At 43.5% G+C, this 18,586-nt stretch overlaps 3 protein-coding genes across 7 annotated transcripts in view; 2 read left to right on the top strand and 1 right to left on the bottom strand.

Moving 5' to 3' along the window:
• Positions 1-6,102, top strand: part of LOC117220772 (protein lethal(2)essential for life) — a 38,877-nt gene extending 32,775 nt beyond the window's left edge. For all 4 annotated transcript variants that reach the window (XM_033471043.2, XM_033471044.2, XM_033471042.2 and 1 more), the window contains one exon: positions 4,343-6,102. In XM_033471043.2, coding sequence (XP_033326934.1) covers positions 4,343-4,537 — 195 coding nt within the window. In that variant the 3' untranslated portion in view covers positions 4,538-6,102. The remainder of the gene's footprint in view (positions 1-4,342) is intronic.
• A 572-nt stretch (positions 6,103-6,674) lies between these two features.
• Positions 6,675-10,621, bottom strand: LOC117220771 (nischarin). 2 transcript variants are annotated; one of them, XM_033471041.2, is made up of 3 exons: positions 9,881-10,621; positions 9,202-9,497; positions 6,675-9,140 (listed from the first exon to the last, which is right to left on the bottom strand). In XM_033471041.2, exons 2-3 carry the CDS (start codon positions 9,493-9,495, stop codon positions 8,175-8,177), a joined length of 1,260 nt encoding a protein of 419 aa, XP_033326932.1. In that variant the 5' UTR covers positions 9,496-9,497; positions 9,881-10,621; the 3' UTR covers positions 6,675-8,174. The 2 variants fall into 2 exon arrangements, with proteins under 2 accessions (XP_033326932.1, XP_033326931.1); XM_033471040.2 differs by having other exon boundaries at positions 9,202-9,514; positions 9,881-10,620.
• A 1,671-nt stretch (positions 10,622-12,292) lies between these two features.
• The window catches only part of LOC117220757 (uncharacterized), a 376,568-nt gene continuing 370,274 nt past the window's right edge, over positions 12,293-18,586 (top strand). The window contains exons 1-2 of the mRNA XM_076524407.1: positions 12,293-13,407; positions 15,870-16,019. The gene's annotated coding sequence lies outside the window, so the exon portion shown is untranslated. The remainder of the gene's footprint in view (positions 13,408-15,869; positions 16,020-18,586) is intronic.

Here is an 18,586-nt window from a genome sequence, read left to right as displayed (position 1 = left end):
TATGGGCACTCGATTATTCGTTACGATATCGTCAAAAGAAATGTAGTTTTTCCTTCAAATTATGTTAACATAATTGCTATTCTTTCTCTTCATTTTCTTACAATAAAGCTACGCTTTGTTCTTAATTTTTTATGAAGTATTACACACTTGCCCAATTTTCTCAGCACTCAGAGCTTCGATTAGCGAGCATTAAATGCGACTAGTTCGTATTGCCTTTTAAAATATCGGGGTAAATTTGTAAATATGTTCAGCAAACGACCATGAAAACATACACGTTTGGTAATTCTAGCGTCGATCCAGTTTCTTGACTTCTTGCTTTTCGTTTCAAAGCCGAGTAAGTTGCGTCGAAAAATACTGGATGCAAAGGAAGCTCGCGCTACATTGTGAACCGACAGAGCTTTGGCAGTCGATTTCTTCGTTAATTCGCGGCTTCAGCGATCGATTCGTCGCTAATCCCGCGCGGATTGTAAACTTTCATCGTCCCAGAAACGTCCGTCAGGATAATCGCGCTCTTGTTTGCTCGCGTGCGCTTGTTCCATCGATCCGCATTTTCCTGCACGTGTATCCTTCGTCGTCCTTCTCTTTGTTAAGTTATCAACCGCGCGATATCTCCGGTTCCAGACGACTTCCAGACGGTCGTCGGGTCGAATTACTAATAATTACTGGTCATTTGCGTATCACGAGCCGATCGGGTACGAATCCACGTTCGCGGAACGCTGCGTTCGCGTGACCCCTGCTACTACTCGTTCCACACGGTGGATCAGCGATTTTCAGATAGAATATGCGAACCGGGGTTCCTTGATCTACAGGGTGGCTTAATTGTCCCGTATCATTAATATTAATTTGCGTCGCAGATTAAGAATGGTTTGAGCGGGACAAATTGGTCGTTAGTCCGAGAAAATCGCACAACTTTTGATTGGACTGAGATAGCGGGATGAAACCTTGCTCGAATCGGTGCTGAAATGTTGTAGAATAAGGGAGAAAGAGGCTGGACGAGTGACGGATATCGGGTTGTCCGGAAAGAAATTGAGTTTCTTTGCCAACCAACTTCATCAATTGCAATTTAAAGTTGACTTTGGATACCGTTCCGGATCGCGCAGGTTAAATCGAAGTCGAATTATTATAGGAATCAGCCACCTGTTACGATTATTCTGCGACAGTGTTGCCAAACGATATCTTATTCGTAGCGACCTCATCCTCGCTGCCAACGTTTCATCATCGACTTGGCAAACGAGCCAGAGATTCTACTTTGCGTAGACGATATTCGATACCCGCGTAAATTTTGGAAATCCTTATTGATCGCTATTGAATCATTCGCCTCTCCTACGAATCAGCTCGATTAACGTTCGTTCGCATAAAAATTACTTCGAACTTACTATCTCTTACTCACTCCCAGAATCCTCAGTTTATTTTCAAAGGGATATCTGCATCTTGCGAGATGTTCGGGGAACTTCAAACGACACAACTGACGTTAACACATTCTTGTGGGGGATGAAACTAACGCGGATTTGTAGATCGGAATCCCCTCTTTACAACGACACCTTAAAAACTGTCGTACGACTTTTTACCGCCGTTTTATCGAACTTTGAACGGTGAGTGTGCTGTCGTCGTTATGACAGTTTAAAGATCGACAATTATCTCGTCGAAAGTACAGTGTCCTTGGATTTTGTACGTCAGTGTGCTTTCAACAAGCATCGTTCACGGTGTTGACAAAGTCTAGCAACATTTGCATTTGTCAATTTTTGCAAATTTTTCCTAGTTCTTAAAGGAAGAACGTCGTTGCTCCGAAATTCAAGAATATATACAATACAAATCGGTTCTATGGCTTTTAAAGAGGAAAATAACTTGTGGATCACCCTGTACAATATTTTCACGGAACGCGCGAGGGGTTGAATCCGAGGAGGGACCGTCGTCTGCGTAGATAGGCGTCTTGGAAAGCGAAGAAAGCGGAAGTGGGGCGACGGATTTTTCAGATATCGATTTGGTCCAGCGACGCCATGGGGTCGTTGCCGAAACCGTGGCGCCCCTCGGTCGCCATTTTCCTCGCCTTATTGCCCCGTATTGTTCGTTCCATCCGCGTCCAGCTTTCTCGGTTTATCGGTCGGCCCGCCGATAACAGCGCCGGTGAACGAGCCTCGTAAAACATTGTCGAGCTGTGGCATTATCGTTGCCTCCCCTAACCTAGTTATCTAGGATGTTTGCGTCGCTTTACGAGTTACGTTCATCCCCCCTTCCTCGCGCTTCCTTCGTTCATCCTGTCCTTCGGGGATCTACAGGGTGTAGAGCACAGTTTTCCAACCCTTTCGCTCGCTATATCCTTTTCGAGTCTTCTCCGATTCTGTCGTAACCGAATTCTACTTGTTTAAGTCTCTCATCTTTCAGCTCGAGCTGTTTCCTGATGATACAATGACAAAAAATCAATATTGGGAAAACGAATTAGTATACAGGATATTCAGCAGAACGCTGTTCTTGTCCGCGCTGCCTCAAAGTGCAAAATTCTTGCAAGAATTTCGAAAAAGAACTGACGTCCACCATGTTGCTTTCGTAAGGCGGATGCATTTTATAATTGTATGGCAGTCATTACTAAATCCATTCAAATCCTAAGGTACCATTCTTTTTTTCGATATTTTCCAACTAAATTCTCTGATGTCTGTGTTGAACCTTTTATTCGATTTAATCTAAATTGTTAATAATTTGAACCAGCGACTGAACAAATTAGATGATACATTTTTATCTCTGGATAAAAATGGATCCAAGACCCGTCATCCGAAGGTTAAGAACATCGCCGTCTGCTTTATGAATGTTTTTTGGTAGACAAGCTTGCTCGGATTCCGAAGTTTCGGATCGTGCTGTAGCCCCGAAATCGCAGCGGACAGCAAGTTTAATATTAGACGCGTCGATAGCCCATTTTCCAGGGAAATTTTAGCAATTTCCACATACACGGCGACGGGACAAGGCCGCGAAATCAGGCCAGCAGGTTCGATTAAGTGGCTGTATTAATAAATCAGCTGGGACAGGCTCGTTTCTGCGATCACGCGACCGCTGAAAGTCGATCGTGGCTTGTGCGGTAGTGGTCAAGGGGTGCGATAGCGTATTGGGGTCGTGTTTGACTGCGGTACCGTCCTTCGTTCGGACAAATACCGGCCCTTTTTATTTCACGATAGCTGCAGAACGAAAGAACCATCGTCCATTTCAGCGATAAAACCGAGGATTTAGATCGAGTTCCTTTCGCAAGCAATTATAATCGAGTGCGCTTTAATTTCACTTCGATCGAGGCGTCGGTGTAAAGATTATACACTGGCAAGAAGTTTTATAACTCAAACATTCGTTAATATTGTAACTTTCCGTGGCGCTAATTAGGACGTGTTTGCCTGAGTAAATTACGGATACTTCCGCGTGGTAGAAATGTTCTGTATCGTTGATGAAAGAAGAATCGTAGATGAAAGAAAAATTGATTTCCTTTCTCAGGAACATGAATAAATTAAGTGTAATCGTGACATGCTGCGAACGCATAAAATCTGAAGCGAAGAAAACGAAAGTCTTTCGAAGCAGACGGGAGATCGTAAAACGCGATCGCGATGGCAGTAGTGGAAGTTGCTGTTGACCCAATTCTCTGTTCGAGGAGAAAGATCGAAGCAATGCAAATGTCTACCCGTTTTTCGAGGAACTCGGTTCCCTAGTTCGTCGAGGAATTGCTGCAACCGATGAGTCATTCTCCGCCGCAGAGGAAAGGGGTGCAAGTTTACGATCACTACTCAAGTATCCACCCCTTTGCGAGCGACCAAAATCTGTGCATAATTTTCAAGCTCTGCTGTTCGAGATTCTTTTGTCATTGTTTGAAGAACGTGCAAAATTATTGAAGAAAGAATATTTTTCTACTCACTTGTTCTCTGATTTCTTTTAAAAACAATTGAAGCAAGCGAAGTCTGGAGAGAGCTGACACCCTGGAATCGCAAGGCGAAGGTTTAGCTTAAACTATCTTTTCGTTCTTATTCGCGAACGGGAAAAAACCCATTAGTTACATAATTTATAATTAAATAAAGAGAAGTGCCAAATAGATAAAAGAAGCGGCGAGATTTGAGGAGTCGGAATACACGCGTGAACATAAAAGATTTTATTGACACAAAAATCAATAGCACATAGAAAACTAGGACACTTAGTTTGGCCATGTAAGATCTTGAAAAGAAATAACAGATCGGCAGTCGCTCTTCTGCATATTAAAGACACAAAATTGAATTGCTCTGATCTTGCGAGATTCTTCAGGGTGGTAATAATAGGATGATAAAAATTCGATGATGGTTAACGATTTTGTTAAAAATGTTTTTGCTATTGTTTTGCGCAGGTCCACGCGAAGCACGAGGAGAAGACAGAGAGCAAATCGGTGTACCGGGAGTACAACCGCGAGTTCCTGCTGCCGAAGGGAACCAACCCCGAGAGCATCAAATCCTCGCTGAGCAAGGATGGTGTCCTGACCGTGGAGGCTCCTCTTCCGGCGATCGGATCGGGCGAGAAGCTGATCCCGATCGCGCAGCAGTAAAATCATCGGCGCGATTCGAAAAAGAAAGCTGACGAACGCGCGAGAACGAGACACCCTCAAGAAAACCTTCCCCAAAATTCCAGCATCCGTGCGTCCGTGTCAGATCGCTGCTTCCTGTCCTGTTCCTCGTGAACTCTAACCGTCGTAAGTCCCGGACACTCCTCTAACATTCTATTCTTTTCTAATCTTCTTCGTTCGTTTCTCTTTATTTCGATCCACCCGCCGCGATCTCTTCCGTCTTTCATTTTCCGTTTCCCCGACCTCCGAGGGTGTCAAACCCTCCTAGGTAGTAAACAGAAGTTCCACCATCTTGGTCCCTGAATAATTACGAGTCCAACGAACGATTTCTCGCGCGGTTCGAATCGAGATCGAGAATGTTAACAGAAACAACCGATGGGGAAAACGATAATCTTCGGATCCCGTTTGATACGCGTTTTTAAAGGTCACGGATCGTCGACCGGTCTTCTTTTCTTTTTTACAGAGAAACGATTCCATTGGATCGATCAAAGCTAGATAATCAAATCGTGGGCAAGGGAGATCGTTCGCTCGGAGACCGCGGGAACGTTCGTTCGTTCGTCGAACCGCCTAGTTTTGTATAAATCTTGAATAAATGTTTGATACGCAGCTTCTTTCGATCGGGTTCGAGGTACATACTCTGCTAAACCGCGTTTAGATCGGGCGACTTTTGGCGGTCGATCAACAAGAAATGCACAAATTGGTCTAAAAGATCACACATCGATTTTAACCATTAAATAATGAATCTTCGGTTTTCCAACGACTGCGCCATGATTAGTTATTAAGGTATCTTCGATCGAATCATCTGTCTTTGATTCTGAAAGAATTGTTGTGCAGCTAATGCATTAGGGTTGACCGATCGGAAGCCGTTCCGGCCAAAAGTTGCCTGATCTAGACGAGGCTTTCAGGGATCGAATGGCGGATCAGTCCAAGACCAGTCGTTTAGGGTTTCGCGACGCAAAAACGAAAAAGTAAACGATTAGGATCGTTGAGGCGTGAGAGCGGCGCGTTGGACGCCGCTGTTATTTGTAGGAGAGAATATTTGATAAATTATTCTTGATTTTTTGGTACGAGCAGCTTTTTTGACGCTTTGATATATACTTCCTTTTTAGAAGTAACAGAAACTTTTTCAGGAACACGCATTGCCTTTGAAAATCGAAAAAAAGTCTATATATTGAGAAATATAATCTTGTAATCTTTTGGATGTTGTTTCTTGGGGGGAGAAATACACGAGCAGAAGCAGAACCGATAAATTCAATATTACTGTCGTGTGAAATCAATCGAACGGAAACGGAAGAGCGATCTTCCGTGAACGATAACTTATGTATGTGTTAGTTTTAGGTACTACGTTAAAAGACTATAACAAGAGAATGCTTAGAGTATGTAAGCATCGCTATGATGATAATTATGATGATGATGATGATGAGGATGATGATGATGATAATTACTATTATTATTTATGAATATTTTACTATTGTCGAGATACGTACAATGTTTAAAAGGTAATGCGAACAATGTGGAAGTTTAAATAAAAATAAACCTTCAAGGTGTTGGATCCCTTTTAATTCTCCAGGTGCTTCCAAAACCTTCTTTGGTTTCCAGTTTCCTTTCTCGAGATTTTCCTTTTTTCAAAGCTTTTTGAACCTTGACCAACTTTGCAGGAAACGAAGAAAATAGAATAGCTAGGGAGCGCGAACATTTTTCAATTTTTACGTACTCTATAGCTTTTGTTTAGAGCGTCGGTAATTTTTGGATCTTGGAAAATTCTCGACTAAGAACAGAAAAATTCTTACTTTACAGTTACAATTTACAGAAAATTACATTTAAATTTTGTTGCAAAAGTCACGAACAGTTCCGTCTTATGAGCACTATCTTGATCGATCCCCTCCTCGTCCCTCAATCAACCAATAAACAATCGTGTCAGTTAAGAAATTGTCTCCATAGTGGTGCCTTCAACTGGTAAGTTAACATCGTGTTTATTCAGTCGGCGATTCGCAATGAGACGACATTTTTCAGTCGCTTGAGTGGCTCCGCCCACCATCGACGACTACAACGGAAGGTTTGTGGTGCTTGGGAACTAATTCTTTCAGAAAAGAAACAAAAGTTCAATTAAAACACGAGATTTGTTCACGGGTTATCACAGTTTATTGGTTTATTATCGTAATCGTTTATTAACAAAATATTCTATCATCTTATGTACATGTATAGATCGTGTGAAACCATTATAAAATTAACGCACCGTACCTGGTTACATTGTTCAAAACATAGTCGTGTGAACGATTCGCGGTCGGCAAATATGCGATACAAATTTGACACATGCTGGAAATCGTCGACGAAACGAAATGACGCTGCACATAACGAACGCTAATAAAGCTCACCGCAGTTGCATTTAGAACCAATCGCAGGATGCTGAGTCTGTTTCAATCCAGCACTCGTGATAACAAAAGATTTTATAAAATCGAGTATCATTTTTTATCTGCCGAAGATAATCGCATAGAGAGTTAGAATGTTTTTTAGCTGCAATGTTGTCGAACTACCTGCAACGTAAATACGCGAGGTTTCGCAGAGGAGTTAGTAGCTTAGTAATTTTGTGAACCAAGTTGCCATAAATCCTAGACGACCTTCGTCAACCAATCCGTTCGCTTCGATTTAAAACTGCCTTCAAGTATAAAAAATATACGATGATTAACACGCAATATTCAATATAAAAGCAATTATATATAGATAAAAGAATCTTAGAAACTGCTTTTGTTCATATACACCGATATGCGACAAGGTGGCGCGTTGTCCTCGAAACAGATAGAACGATCATTCTGCATACATTCGATAAATTTCAAATATTTGAAGACCGACAATGGTTTTAGATTCTAAAAAAATGAACGTTTCATTATATTCGTTCATCTGGGAATCAAAACTTCTAGCTTGGTCAATATTCAGAAAATAGTGAAAATATAATGAAAATATTTGAAGTTCGTCAACTGTACACTGACTTTCGTAACCGACTCTAGTATCCGTTCTAACATCTGAAATCGAATTACAATATACAACATAATCGACGTGTCTAACGCTTATACTACTCGTTTACTGTTTTGGTATATAACATACTGACTGGATATCATCGTGTCAAAAGGCGATAAAAAGCATCGACGCTATCGACCGTTAATAAATATCATATAAAACAGACGAGGTTTTGAGACCAATGTTCATGCTCGATTCGCAGAGGGATTTCAAAACGGGAACCTCTCTCTCGCTCTCTCCGTGCATTCGTGCCATTTTCTGTAATGGTTCCGAGGTAATATTGTTTTGTTCGTTTCAACTCGACAGGAGACCTCGAGGATACGAATTCGTATGAAAATGTTTTGTTGCGCGGAAAGTCTATCGTTCCTAGAATAAAATTCACGCTTCCCTACCTAGGGCATGGGGCACGGATTTCTTTATGGAGCACCGGCTCCTTCGTTCTTCAGTTTTGATAAACTATCTTTTCAGATTATTATCGGAACGCGACACGGATGTCGAACGTTCGAGTCCTCTATTGCTGTCGCCATCGTTGTCGTTTGGCTTCGGAGCTGTTTGCTCCGGAGCTTTGCACTCGTGGCACCTGTTGGCCACAGGTGAGCCTGTCCTACATGTTCGGTATCTCTGCAGAGAAAAGAGGCGCATCGGAAGCCGTGAAGGTCGGCGATTTGCCTTCTCTGGCAATGCGAAGGGCTTGGTGAACGGACACCGTGTCCAACTCCTTTTGATTAGGTATCTCATTATCTAAACATATATCGGCTGCCCTCTTGCCAAACGGTTCCAACACCTTCACCCTGTAGTCGACGATAGTCGACACAGGGTTACCGGTTAATCTCAGATTTTCCAAGCACGGCAGGTGTCCAATGTTCTTCACTTCTTCGATCTTTTCTATTCGGTTACAGCTGACGTCCAAACCCTCGAGCGAGTACAATTTTGAAAAACTGGACAAGGAGGTCAGCTTGTTCTGAGACAGGTCAATGTAGACGATGTAGCCAAGCCTCGTGTGGAGGTCGTCAGGAAGTGTTGTGAAGTTGTTCGACGCCAGGTACAAGTGGGAGAGTCTCGGTAACAAGGTCACGTTTGAAATTTCCGACAGAAGGTTGTTGTTTAGAGTTAGACACTCTATGTGCGGCAGTAACTTGATCGCCTCGTCTATCACTTCTATCCGATTGTCGCTCAGGTCTAGATGAGAGACTTTTAGCCAAACGTGGGAATCGTTCGCGTTCTCCATGCCCTTGTGCACCTCCTCGCACATCGCGAACTCAACGATGTTCCTCAGCTTCGTGTGGTTCACCGTCAACCTTACAACAGTGTCCCTAAGATTGCCCATGTTGTAGATCTTCTCTACCGGGTACTGATCAATCGTTAGGTCCTCTATGTTTTTGAAGCTGGACAATTCTATCGGCAGTGCCGATGTGTCGATATTGCTGGCTTTGTAGGGCTCTGAGTTACTTTCGATTATCAGTCCAGTTAAATGGGAATTGAAGTCTAGAACGTGGCTGAAGTCGTACTTTTTATCTACCACCTCCAACAGCGAACAAGGTTGTTTCAATCGCTCGCTAATCGCGTACAGCTAAAAAACAAACGTTTCGTTAGATCTGTTATCGAGTAAAAACTTGGAGATGTTTCCTCACCTGTAGAGGATTAAATTTATAGGTCTTTGATTTTTGCAGGAGACTATCACCCTCTGTGAAGAACTCCAAAGCCATGCTCTGCAGTAAGAAAAATATATCGTACACATGCAGATCTAAGAACACAGCCAATTCTCTAGGCATTGCTTTCTTTAAATAGTGGTAGACTGCGCTCAGATAGACCTCCAGGCTCATTCTCCTCTTTTCCACAAAGGCTTCGCACTTGTAGCCTATCAGTTTCTTTGGTGGCAGGATATCCTTTTCGACGCAGTGCTCTGTCACAAGCTTATAGTGCATCTCTGCAAAGTCACGGTATCTGTAATTAGTGGACAATATTATTGTATACAAAATTTTATACATTAAATGTGTAAAATGTATTATGTTCGGCAAAATATATTATTGTTTCAAGTCTGGCATCGAGAACTTTGCTTGATCACGCAACAACGATTACATGCTAATTGGTGTATAATAGCGTGCGAGATCTTGAATAGACCCGAAACAAAAAGCTGTTTTGATCGTGACTCCAAGACCATTTTTTTAAAGGCACGTATCAATGAATATGTCGATGTGGCAATAGTCTAGAGTTCTTTTAGAAGCTCTGAAGTCGCATAATATTTTTCCAAGGACAAAGTGACGTTTGTAGTATGTAGGTCATTGTGCCTTTGGGACACTAGCTGCTCACCTGTGTCTCACAGTCCATTTGATTGAAGCAATCCCAACCTCGATGCAATAGTAAGTTACCCCATCGACGACTTCCGTTGACGGTATTTTGATCTGAACATCGTCCTGATTCAGCAAAAGAGACGCCATCCTGAGGAGGAAGTGGTCCCAACGATCGTACGTGGCAATAGTTACTGTTTTTCGATCGGGCCAAGAGGTTATCCTGGATCAAGACGAGAGCTGGCAATGTCGGCTGGTTTGCATCAGAGGGAGGGACCAGTGATATCCGTCCGATGCATCGTACTCTGTTGTCTTTATGGTGCCGCCTTTTTCCTGGATCCTTCTCCCGCTACGTGGTGCAATTTCTGTGGAGTGTACATCTTTGACAGCGACTCGCGTTGTCACGATCTCGAATACGTAGTGATTTTATCTGGGGGGCGATCTGCTTTACCGTCCAAGCGAGAGCGCCAGCGATTTGAATTATGAATTTCGATATAGTCGATTCACGAAACTTCCGACAACTTTTAATTTTCCATAAAAACTATTGCAGCCTATTTCTTGTGGTTCGAAGTGGCTTCTAGCATATTACGTGGGCCTGTAAATATATCTGTATCATAATTTCTTGTTAAAGCTGCTTCTGATCGTGGTAACTAATTGAAATCAAATTACATTTTGATCTATTTGGTAGTTTTACATGTTATTTGATTTACAGAGAAAAGCGTTGCGCGTCCAAAAAACATTTAAAACATTCAACTGTATTGTACAATGTTTAAATAATATTTATATCGTTCTTTCTTCGAGAGTTTGAATTAGATTGAAATCAGACTATACCAATGCTTCTGTCACGTTTACAACACGGTACAGCACGGGTTTGTAAATTGGCGCGGAACAAAAAACCAGGTAGAGCAAATAGAAGCAGGTGCAGTTGCGGCTCAATGAGAGACTAGCTCGAGTTTGAGTCGTATCTGTACAACAGGTAGTCCACAGCTGGCATTGTTCTTGAACGGTGGAGGATCCGTCGGATCGCAGTGGCGTAGATCGGGGAACATGTTGCAGGGATTTTTTGGTTTCGAGGTAAAGAACCGGAGAGACTTTTACTGAATCCCGTGTGTGTTCGTGAACAGTCCAGCTGACGCGGCCATTAACGCTTTCATTCGGTCGTTTTGCGGATGGTCGGAGATCCTCGCCTTGGGCATTATCCGCGCACAAAAGGTACATCAAAGGTACACAGAAGGTACACAAGCGGCGCTTAACGGGAAATGAAAGTATCCGCACAATGGTCTTTCCGCGTTTCCCTTTGATAAGGTTCAATGGTTAATAACTCCATTTCGTTGCAAATGCACCGCGACGAGGCAAAGCGGGACAGAGTGATGGCAAACGTGAAGCGGTCGCACGGTCTTCGGTTTTATTTTCATTTTTAACTCTTGTCACAGGAGCCCTCACGCAAACCTAACATTCTCTGCTTGAAACGCGACGAGCTAGATTCGCATACGTAGAAAGTTCGTTTAGCGTACTCTTCGGTGTAACTTTCTGGAGCCGCGGCGTGTACTTTGGAAGCTGCAGTCTAAACTTATGCAGAGCAGAAATTCGGGGAGAGTTGGCTGAACGATGCTCGACTTTGCGATTATCGGAGGAAGGATCGCCGGGTGATTCGGCTCTTCCATTAGAGAGACGAAATTCTGATTACGCCATTGCAGCAACAGGTTGTCGCCAATGCGAACCGCCATGAATGGGCGCGTTCTTCCATTCGATAGCGGGCGACCTGCCACCCGTGGAGACCAGCCGATCTCTTTAATTCGCGATCTGTTTCGATCCAATTGCCAGCTGCCTAATCTCTCCGGATTCTTCGACAATTTTTTTCTAAATCGAACACTTCAAAGTTTCCTTGCGGTAGGCAGATGTTTCCAAGCTCTAGCTACCAAACTTTGTATCCTCTCTTGCAACCGGGTCAAAACTGCCTTCTACGTGAGATCTTCGACAAATCCCGAATTATCGAAAGTGATAAACCTTCTCTGAAACTCCCGTAGTATTTGCATGAAAGAATCCTTCTAGGAAAGGTCGATAAGAACGGTGCCTGCAGCCCGGTTTCCGCGAACGATTATCAAATTAGTTGAAAATCCTGTACAGATGCGTGCCGACGATAGCAGTAATAGGGAGAGGCAAGAAGGAAAGGGAACCGAGGTATAAATAATGCAAAGGCGAGCCGAATGATGACGGTGGGGAGCAGGTTCTCTCTCGACAGAGTCGGTAGTGATCGGGACATATCGGCGCTGGCATGGCGTTTACGCCACTGGAAATCGGTGGATGCTGCGTCAGGAGCAGCAATGGCGGCACTGGCTTACCTGGCCAGTATACCTACCTATCCTCCCTCCCCTTCCGTTCTCACTGTGGTCACGTTCCTCAGGGCAACCCGACGAACCTGTTGCCCGTTCTCATCCAGTGTCGTGTCGCTTTCACGGCGGTCGTGCGTGGTTCATCGCGGCTCTGTTCCTCTCCAACGTTCTCCACCGATAATCGATCCTCGGGATCCTCCGGATCCACTAGATCGTCGGAATCGTTCGTTTTACCTTGGACAGCCTCGGCAATTCGAACTCGAACGAATCCGGCACGCCCGAGCATCGAAAAATCGTGTTCACCATGGGGAATCGGCGGTGCTAAGTGCGATTTACCAGTTCGTCGAAGAGATAAGAGGAAGTCTCAGACTCGGTGTTCCTCGAAAATTACCTCAGCAACGCCCGACCGGTCCCAGAGACACGATGGAACCGCCTCGTCAGCAGCGCTCGATCGCGTACGCAGAGACCTCGAGGATCGTGTCGCAACTCCGACTCCGATCGAAGAGATCGGCGTCCCTCGTCCGACGCTAAGGATGCCAGAAGAGTCGACCGAAGAGTCCAGAGCTCGTTCAAATCGTCGGAGGATCGTTCGGAGCTCGAGAGGCTTCGCGGTTTAGGCGAACACCGAAACACCGCTTCTTCGGTGTTTCTCCTGTTTTCGATCGTGAGCGATAGCGATTTTTGCATTCCGAAGGCTCGGCGCATTGGAATCCACGGGTCTCGAATCTCGTGGGAAACTGCGGGACCTCGATCTCGACGATTTCTTGCCCCTCGGCCGAGCATCGGTGATGTACGAAACGTTCCGGCAATCGATGTTTCATCCGATTCGTCAGTGTCGTCAGAAGTCCTGAGCGCGCGGCGTGATCGTTGGAATTCGTAATCGGTGGTCGCTGTATCTGCACAGCTGGGAGTTCGGAATCGTTGCCGAGGAAGAGAGCTCGCGATTTCTCGGTTTTTGCGGTGACGCGATCGGCGGACGTCTCGACGAGGTCGCGGACCAACGAAAAAACGGAATCGTTCCTGTAAGAGTGAAACGCACCAAGTTGGTTGGCGCGTTGGTTGGTTCTCTGTGTGTGTGTCGGTGTTCCTCTCTGTGTGTTTGTGTGGTTCTCGCTCGCGCGAGGTGCAGTGAAGTAAAGTCCAGTGAGTCGTGTGTACCGTTTCTGGACGTCCATTACGGCTCGCTTCGGCCTACGTGCGGCGATCTTCCAGCACGGTAAGATTCGTGTATGTACACAGAATGATTCGTTTCGATGGAAGTTACCAATACAGGCAATACAGCTTTCCACGATTTTACACCACTTGGATGGACTCAACACCGTTGAGATCCACTTTACACCGTTGGATCCACTCAAAATCTTGCAGAACAATTTTCTTTTCGGCACTTCTTCAGTTCATTTTGAATTTCATGTTTCATCCTCCCGTTCGGTCTAGTATAAAGAAACTAATGATTTAAATTGATCGAGCAGCAAATTAGAACGATGGCTACTTCGAATATACCCTTGGTTTTTCCAAAAATTTCACGAGCGAAGTATTAGGGGGACCGGAAAGTAATGTCGTTTCCGCGCATATTTATCTGTTTGAATTTAATGTAAACAAACGACATAACTTTCCGGCCCCCCTAATAGAAATAATATTTTACCCATGGTCTATTTATTGGAATAATACTCTGAATTGTGCAAGTCGTTGCTCGTTTGGATAGCAACGTGCGCGATTCTCGAATAAACAAAGAATAAGGTAAAGGATACCTTGTTACCAGAACGTTCACGGTCGGTTCTCCGTGGGACACCCAGTGTGCAGGTTTAGGAGCTAACTAATTCCTTCATTACCTCGTCGGAGAACCGGCCAGCCGTAAAAGTCACCGAAAATATCCTCCACAATGGCATAGAATGCTCGGAGCAAAAAGGCCTTTGCTTCTTTATTTAATCGACGCGCGACGGTTGAACGATCGTTTCCCCAACGAGCGTGAGCCCGATCGTTCTCGGCCGAGTGCTAACGACACGACAAGAATTCGAGAGGCCGCCCACCACTGAAATGCCTACCTGCATTTGCCCACCTTCTCCCGAGGTTATGAGTCACGAGGCCGTCGTGTCGCACGCTTTACCAAATATCCCGACATTTTGTCACGCGTTCCATCCATTCTCGATCACCGTCGACGGCCTCCGCGTTCCTTCATAGTTCGCGCATGCCGACAACATTCGATTCATTTGTTTAAGATTCCTTTCCGAAATGTGAACATTTCTATGTAAAACATATCTTCTTCAGCTTCTTCAAAGCTTCACACCTCCACAGGATTACAATCATAGTTGATCAACGAGCGAACTCGTAGTTCTATTACATTCGTTCTAAAAAGATCTACAAAGATCATTCGATGATCATTTCCGTATATTTTGATAGATATGTTTGTTTTAATTCAGTTCTTTGCAATCAAATGTCCCCTGCGGGCAACGAGGCTCTGTTGGTAATCATGGTATTTTCAGAATTAAAACATTTTGTTTTAAACAGAGTACAGTAAATTCTCTCTAATTGATTAATTAGATTGTGCACAAAAGTGGACAATTGCGACTCGTTTTTATAGTGTAATTATATACTGTAATTACCGGACTGCAGATTTTGATGCAAAATAAATAAAAATGTTCCGTATCAATTTCAGTAAATAAGACCCGAATTAGAGTATCTTTCTTTTCTTAATTATTTTAGTAAGTTGAAATAGTAGTATGTAAACAATGTTAAATTGTTTAAATTTGTCTCACCTTTTAAATTTTATTTATTAACCCTTTGCACTCGAGTGGTGATCCTGAAGCATCATTGAAATTGTTATAATCACGTTCTAAGATCATTTTTATATCATCGAAGTTTAAATTTTAAACATCATTAATAGCGTAACTGTTGTATGAATCGCGAGACTCGATTTCGTATGCATAAAATGCACTTTGTCCCGCAAAATGGAAATACTGTAAGTCGGAAAAATTATCTTAAATTTACACTTAAAAAGGCTTCGAGTGCAAAGGGTTGGTTTTCACAATAAATGCGTAAAATCTGTAACCTAGTAATTAGTTCTAATGTTATAACATTTTATGTTTCATTTGAAACGTTGGTTATTGTTTCACGAATAAATACGTTTCAATCATTCGTAGCTGATTTAAGAAAGTTCTAAGATCATTTTTATATCATCGAAGTTTAAATTTTAAACATCATTAATAGCATAACTGTTGTATGAATCGCGAGACTCGATTTCGTATGCATAAAATGCACTTTGCCCCGCAAAATGGAAATACTGTAAGTCGGAAAAATGATTTTAGATTTACAGTTAAAATGGCTTCGAGTGCAAAGGGTTGGTTTTCACAATAAATGCGTAAAATCTGTAGCCTAGTAATTACTTCTAAAATGTTATATCATTGTATGTTTCATTTGAAACGTTGGTTATTGTTTCACGAATAAATACGTTTCTTCGAGTGCAAAGGCTCGATTTCGATCGGCTTATCGTTGCCCAGGTGGTAGTGCAAGGTGTAGTACAAAGAAAACCATGAATTCGATGAATATATACCGCGTTGAATAAAGTGAAACGCGTTTGTTAAATGGAGGCTGTGTCGGCCGAGGCAATTAACAGAAGTTTCGCATGTGAAGTTCGCATTTGGTCGAAGGTTGCCAATCTAATCTGGGGACACTTTGTCGCAGGGCACGGTCTCCGATTACGTGTACACGCGGCAGAAACTGGCGGGAGGAGATAAACGAAGAGTGGTGAACGCGGCGCGGAGCGGCGTTGGCTGCTGCCAAGGCAGAAGGCAGAAGCTGAAGCCGTAGCTGAAGCTGAAACCGCAACCAGAGGTGAGTGTCCGCTCTCTTCTCCTTGGAATGTTGCGTTTGCTTCTCGCGTTCCTGCCGAAGGATCAGCTTTATCGATGCTGCTTCATCAAGGACTCCAACGATTTCAAAGATCCAATTTATCTCTTATGTTTTCGCGCCGCGAATCTGCACTCTCCGATTTCGATGGAACTTATTGCTTTCTTTCGAGCGACACCGCGCGAGAAAAACAGTGCACCTCGTGTGGACCTAATTGCATTTCGATCGCGGGGAAATTATCTTCCAGTATCATCGAACTCGTTGGTAATTTAACGTGGCATTTTAATTTCCTACACTATCTATTAGAATTTTATTGTTATGCGGACAACAATTATACTTTTCACTAATTACCCTTTTATAAGTATTTTTTTTTTATTAGCCAGGGAAGGTATAAGATATTTTTCTTTTTTATCGACTTGGAGCATTTTTAATCAATTTCCTCATGGAATTATTAGAAAATTTGTTTGACTGTTCACTGTGATATGATAAGTAACTTACACGGTTACATTAGGTCATTGTACATTACGTTATAATAACTCGTGTGTGATTGTCGTTGCATTTGCAATATGACAGATTTACTTGGTGAATCTGTTTGTTGTTTTAAGGGGTTACACCTTTTAATCTAAAATTCTTAATTGATACGGATTAATTCTGTTTTTCTTTTTTATTAACTAAGGAAGGTATAAAATATGTTTACTTTTTATGAGATGTGCACGCTAACTCGATTCAACTCGGTTAACAGTGTTGCCAGGGAATTGATGGCGCTATCTATCTATTCTCTGGCAGCGCTGTCGATTAAACAATACGCCGACCCGAGAAGACAAAATACATCGTTGCTTGCCCTCACGATGAACTCGTATCGAATCTATTCGTTGAAATTCAACAGCATCGCATAGTTCCTCCGCTCCGACAGAATGGTCAGCCACTAAATAATTTCGCGAGGCGTTTAGCCCAAAATCCCGGGCTTTCAGAGGCGACATCGGATTCGAATCTCTGCACCGCGAGCTCTAAATGCTTAAACGGGCCTGCAACAAGATTTTCGCCTCCCTTGACTGATTCCCCGCAGCGCATCGCGCACCCTGATCACGCGCAGCGCGTGACATTGTTCCCGATTCACGGCGAACCACGCTGAATCTATGTTGTTTCTTCGTATCGGACGCATTATCGCATTCCGTGCGGAATTCCTCTGGCGTTGCGCTGTTCTAATTCGAATCGCAAGGCTTACCGGAGAAAAGTGCTTGCGCTCCCGCTGTTATCGATGCGGACAGGCTGTCGTGCGGAAAGAATGCAACAATCGTTTGCCGTGGTCTGTGAATCATAGTGTTCCTGCCTTCTCCGGTAACGTGCAATTTCCATTTCACATTTGCATCCTTTGACTTCGCCATCTTTTTAAGTAAGAATTAATTATAGGGTTGGCAAGGAAGCATTTTCGGTTGTCGCACATAGAGAGCGTTGCAATTGTTGTACCAAAACCGAAATTATTTTCTTGTCAATTTAATACATTTATCTCTGTCATAGTAGCCTTCTTAACAACTATTCCCTTTTTCTTCCCAATTTCTGTTCCAAAGGGAGTTGTGCTTCGAAAATTGCAAGCTACAAACCGATTTTAATGGAATATTATATAAATTATAATATTTTTAATATAATATCGAAACGTAGCCTGAACTTTAAGCTGCAGTGTCTTTGAAACAGTTGCAGAACAAGTCACAAAATCATCAAAATATCGTATTATAACCAGATCTGTGGATCTTTACGCAAAATGGAAATTGAAATTTCGTTCTTTCTTGAACGAGATTCCAGTAAGAGAGAGAGAGAGAGAGAGAGAGAGAGAGAGAGAGAGAGAGAGAGAGAGAGAGAGAGAGAGAGAGAGAGAGAGAGATAGAGGGAGAGAGAGAGAGATGAAGGAGTTACATTATACCTAGCCGTTTTTGTCGAAAATGCATAAAATCCGCAGTCTAATTATAACATCCCATGAACCGACAACACAAGAGGATTCAAGCCTCCTCGAGTTCGTCTGTCGGCCGGGATTTCGGGCAGTTCACTTTTTGAGAATCGACTCTTTGACACCGCCGAGTCCGACCATGGCTTGACCTGATCCACTGTTCCTGTTTCTGCGGGTACAGGGGCGAAAGAGATTCTCCGACATGAGGCTGAAACCGATTGCTCGAAGGCTGACCCAGTGTTCCACTCTGTCATCGCCTTTCTATCTGGTGTTGTTCCCCGAACAAACCCACGCCGACCCACTTGCCCGGATAAAAATGATGCCCCTCGAAAAATCCGACCAGTTTCCCACGAGTTGCTCGACGGTCCGTTCGTGGAACAAGGATCTCGATCCGAGGCGCGATCGGATCATCCTTTCTGCCGCTGAGAGTGTACGCCCTGACAATCGCTCGCTGAGCAGTGGAGAGTGGATCTTAACACTTTATCGACCGCTAGCCTATTTATCGGCTTTTCGATTGCCAATGTTTATCGATCGCTAGCCTATTAATCGGCTTTTCGATTGCCAATGCTTATCGACCGATAGCCTATTAATCGACTTTTAGCTATCGACG

The sequence above is a fragment of the Megalopta genalis genome, chromosome 9 (assembly GCF_051020955.1).
Source record: "Megalopta genalis isolate 19385.01 chromosome 9, iyMegGena1_principal, whole genome shotgun sequence".
In the NCBI taxonomy this organism is placed as follows: Eukaryota; Metazoa; Arthropoda; class Insecta; order Hymenoptera; family Halictidae; genus Megalopta; species Megalopta genalis.
This window is presented reverse-complemented; position numbering and strand designations above follow the sequence as displayed.

Bases quoted from the DNA above. Each gene is read 5' to 3' on its own strand.
- LOC117220771 (XM_033471040.2), bottom strand. From the start codon at position 10,008: ATGGCGTCTCTTTTGCTGAATCAGGACGATGTTCAGATCAAAATACCG. The intron at 9,515-9,880 runs GTGAGCAGCTAG...CACTAATTACAG, and splicing joins AAATGGACTGTGAGACACAG to ATACCGTGACTTTGCAGAGA. The intron at 9,141-9,201 runs GTGAGGAAACAT...TTTGTTTTTTAG, and splicing joins ATAAATTTAATCCTCTACAG to CTGTACGCGATTAGCGAGCG.